This window comes from Poecilia reticulata, linkage group LG9, assembly GCF_000633615.1.
Source record: "Poecilia reticulata strain Guanapo linkage group LG9, Guppy_female_1.0+MT, whole genome shotgun sequence".
Classification (NCBI taxonomy): Eukaryota; Metazoa; Chordata; class Actinopteri; order Cyprinodontiformes; family Poeciliidae; genus Poecilia; species Poecilia reticulata.
This window is the reverse complement of record NC_024339.1, coordinates 22614799-22618145: the sequence shown is the minus strand read 5'-3', so window position 1 is coordinate 22618145 and position 3347 is coordinate 22614799. Positions and strand designations below refer to the sequence as shown.

Below are 3347 nucleotides of genomic sequence, written 5' to 3'. Positions count from 1 at the left end.
TATATTCATATTTATATCTGACCACGTCTTGTGCTTCCTCTGGGAATGCGATGGGCTTTTTGAGAGGAGACCAGTCGCCTCTGCCTCCGTGTTCCTGAGTGAAGGTGGCGGCGGGGAGCAGAGTTGGAGATTTATGGCCTAGAGGGAGATTGATTAGTGCCGTCACTAGCCCTGATGTACGGCTGGCAGTCTCTCCCCTCCCATCCCATCACATCTGCTCACACACACACTTTCACATGCGACTGTACAGTTCAACACATGCATCCAGACGCAGCTCGGGGCCCCAGGCCTTCCCTGACAGTCCCCCTGAGCTGTTGCATGTTAAGTCGTAGCAGACCGACTGTTGTTTTCTCAGCATTCCCTTTTCTTTTTTTTTTTTTTTTGCTTTCGATAGATAACGTCATCAATCACCACATCCACACTGCCCTGGAAAGAATGTGGCCCGATGTGGCTGAGTGTTGCTGTTTTCTCTGTGATTGTGAAAGGTTTTTTTTCGGAGCTACAGACAGGAGATGCGGTTGAATGGCTGTGTGGATATGCTGTTTGAAGCTGCAGAGTGACTGCTCTGGACTCTGCTCTGCTCCCGTGTCAACAGTGCCCACCCGCCCCCCACTTCCACACTCTGCAGGTGTGTGTTTATCATTCAACACACAGAGCTGAGAGGCAGGCAGCTGTAGGCATGCTTCCCAATTAAATCCTCGGTGAGAAAGCCCCCGGTGGCTCCCAGGCCCGGCCATCCACAGCTTTGACCTCGTATCTTACTTGCTTTAACATCCGTCCTTGTTTTTTTTTTTTTTTTCCTTCTGACTCAGGTTGTCCGCAGAACTCCCCCGGCTGTAATACTGTGCCCACCTCGCCATGCTGGCCTGTCTGCAGAGGAGGCAGAACCCCCCGCCCCAGCACCCGGTGTGTGTCAGCAAGACCTTGGAGCCACCGCAAGTCCTCGGACGGAAATGTAAGTTAGCAACACTAGTGATTGGCGGGCGTCAGGTGTTCGGCTCTGCTTCAACTCAGGATGCCTACGTTTAGGTGATCTACAGAGTCTGAGAAAGCCTGGAAAATTTTGGAATTTGATTTCAGTATTTTTCAGGTTTGGATGAGTACGGAAAAATATTTGGACTTGGAGACTTTGTGTGTCTAAATGCTATGGCCTTTCTTCTAATGGTCCTTCATTTGTTTATTCTTTTTCATTCTTGATATGCTTAATCCCATCTTTGTGTCCAAGCTTTGTTATTCTCTTCCTTATATCTGTCCTTCCTTCTTTCCTTTTTGCCTTTCTTTCTTTCCTCATTTTATCCATTCTGATATCATTTGGTAACACCTGCCTTTTTTCTGTCGTTCCTTCCTTTACAACTTAATTTCTTCCTCATATCCTTGCATATTTTCTCCTTTCCTTCTTGTGCCCCTACTTCTTGCCCTTCTTTTGTCTTTCCATTCCTTCATTTGAACATTCCTTTCTCTCCTTTCTTGTATCCTTCTTCTCTTCTGTCACCACACTGTAGAAATGCCTGTCATAAGCATGTTTATCTTTAGTATTTTAAATTTCACAAGGACCATTAAAGACTGAGAAATCTGGAGAGCCGAGAATGAAAAAGCCTCTTCGACAGATGTGTAGGAACCCTGTGTGTTTGTCCTTACTGTTTAATCTGCTTTAGTCTGTGGTTCACCAGGACAGTGAGGTGAACGAAAAGTTTCCATTGTTGTCACTTTGTTCCCTCGCCGCCCTGTGGAATTCTAAACAGTTTTATTCAATTTGCACTTAGACCTTGGATTGCTGAGTTGTTTGGCTACTCATTGTGGGGGAGGCTGTTTAACTCTGCTGATTGTGCAGTCGTGACAACAGGGCTGAACAGACACTGTTTAACGGGCCTCGCTGGCCCCGCTGACCCTCAGGGTCTGTAAACATTTACAGTGTCTGGCCCTGGACGTGCCGGCCGCATCTAAAGCGTGGCAGCTGCTGCGTTTGTTCCCCGAGCACCGTCCTCTGTCTGCTCACAAAATGCAGTAAAGGGACAGAGGAGAGCGAGGGTGGAGAACTGTGAAAGACCTCACAGAGCTGGCTGTGACCCGGCTGGGATTAGAGAGAGCTGCAGCCATCAAGAAAGTGAATTTCTCCCGGGCGCTTTAGATAAGCACCTTTTTAATAAGTGAGAGAAGTGTTAATTTTCTCTGCAGTAAACTGTCCTTGAATGTATTACAGCTGCTGTTTACATGGAAAACACATGAGCTCCTTCGAGCTGATTGTAAATCCTCCTGATGGGCACAGTGGGTTTGAATCCAGTAGTTTTACCCAAAAGTTACAAAGGATTCTTTCAAGGAATCAGTTCACAAAAATATGTCATCTCACAAAAAAATGTAATCCCAAGGCAAACCAGTCATTTCAATTCAGTCACACATCCTCAAACAGTTCAACAGTTCAATCCATCCTCAAACTGCATTAACTGCATTAAGGTCAGTTCATTATTCAAAGTAGTTTCAAAAATTTCTATCTAAGGAATCCCAGCAAATTGCTTTGAGTCCTTGACTTGCAGCCTTCAGTCCTCCTGGACCGACCGTGGACAATCACTCGCATCGCAGCAATCCCTCATACTGAACATGCATGGAGCGATCGTACAGTCATGGCCAAAAGTTTTGAGAATGACACAAATATATTTTCACATGATCTGCTGCCCTCTGGTTTTCATGTRTGTATGTCAGATGTTTTCATCACATACAGAAATACAATTGCAATCATATGAGTAGCAAAAGCTTTTATTGACAGTTAGAATGAGTTAATGCAGCAAGTCAATATTTGCAGTGTTGACCCGTCTTCTTCAGGACCTCTGCAATTCTCCCTGGCATGCTCGCAATCAACTTCTGGACCAAATCCTGACTGATAGCTGTCCATTCTTGCACAATCAATGCTTGCATTTTGTCAGAATTCCCAGGTTTTTGTTTGTCCACCCGTCTCTTGATGATTGACCACAAGTTTTCAATGGGATTAAGATCTGGGGAGTTTCCAGGCCATGGACCCAAAATCTCTCTGTTTTGTTCCATGAGCCAGTTAGTTATCACCTTTGCTTTATGGCAAGGTGCTCCATCATGCTGGGAAAGGCATTGTTCATCACCAAACTGCTCTTGGATGGTTGGGAGAAGTTGCTCTCGGAGGACATTTTGGTACCGTTCTTTATTCATGGCTGTGTTTTTAGGCAATACTGTGAGAGAGCCGACTCCCTTGGCTGAGAAGCAACCCCACACATRAATGGTTTCAGGATGCTTTACAGTTGGCATGAGACAAGACTGGTGGTAGCGCTCACCTCGTCTTCTCCGAACAAGCCGTTTTCCAGATGTCCCAAACAATCGGAAAG

The 3347-nt window shown here is 45.8% G+C and overlaps 1 protein-coding gene across 1 annotated transcript in view; it reads left to right on the top strand.

The window, feature by feature from the left end:
• The window catches only part of fam222aa (family with sequence similarity 222 member Aa), an 88749-nt gene that overhangs the window by 50888 nt on the left and 34514 nt on the right, over positions 1–3347 (top strand). Inside the window, exon 2 of the mRNA XM_008418709.2 lies at positions 813–955. Within this exon, the coding sequence (XP_008416931.1) occupies positions 859–955 (97 nt within the window). The 5' untranslated portion in view covers positions 813–858. The remainder of the gene's footprint in view (positions 1–812; positions 956–3347) is intronic.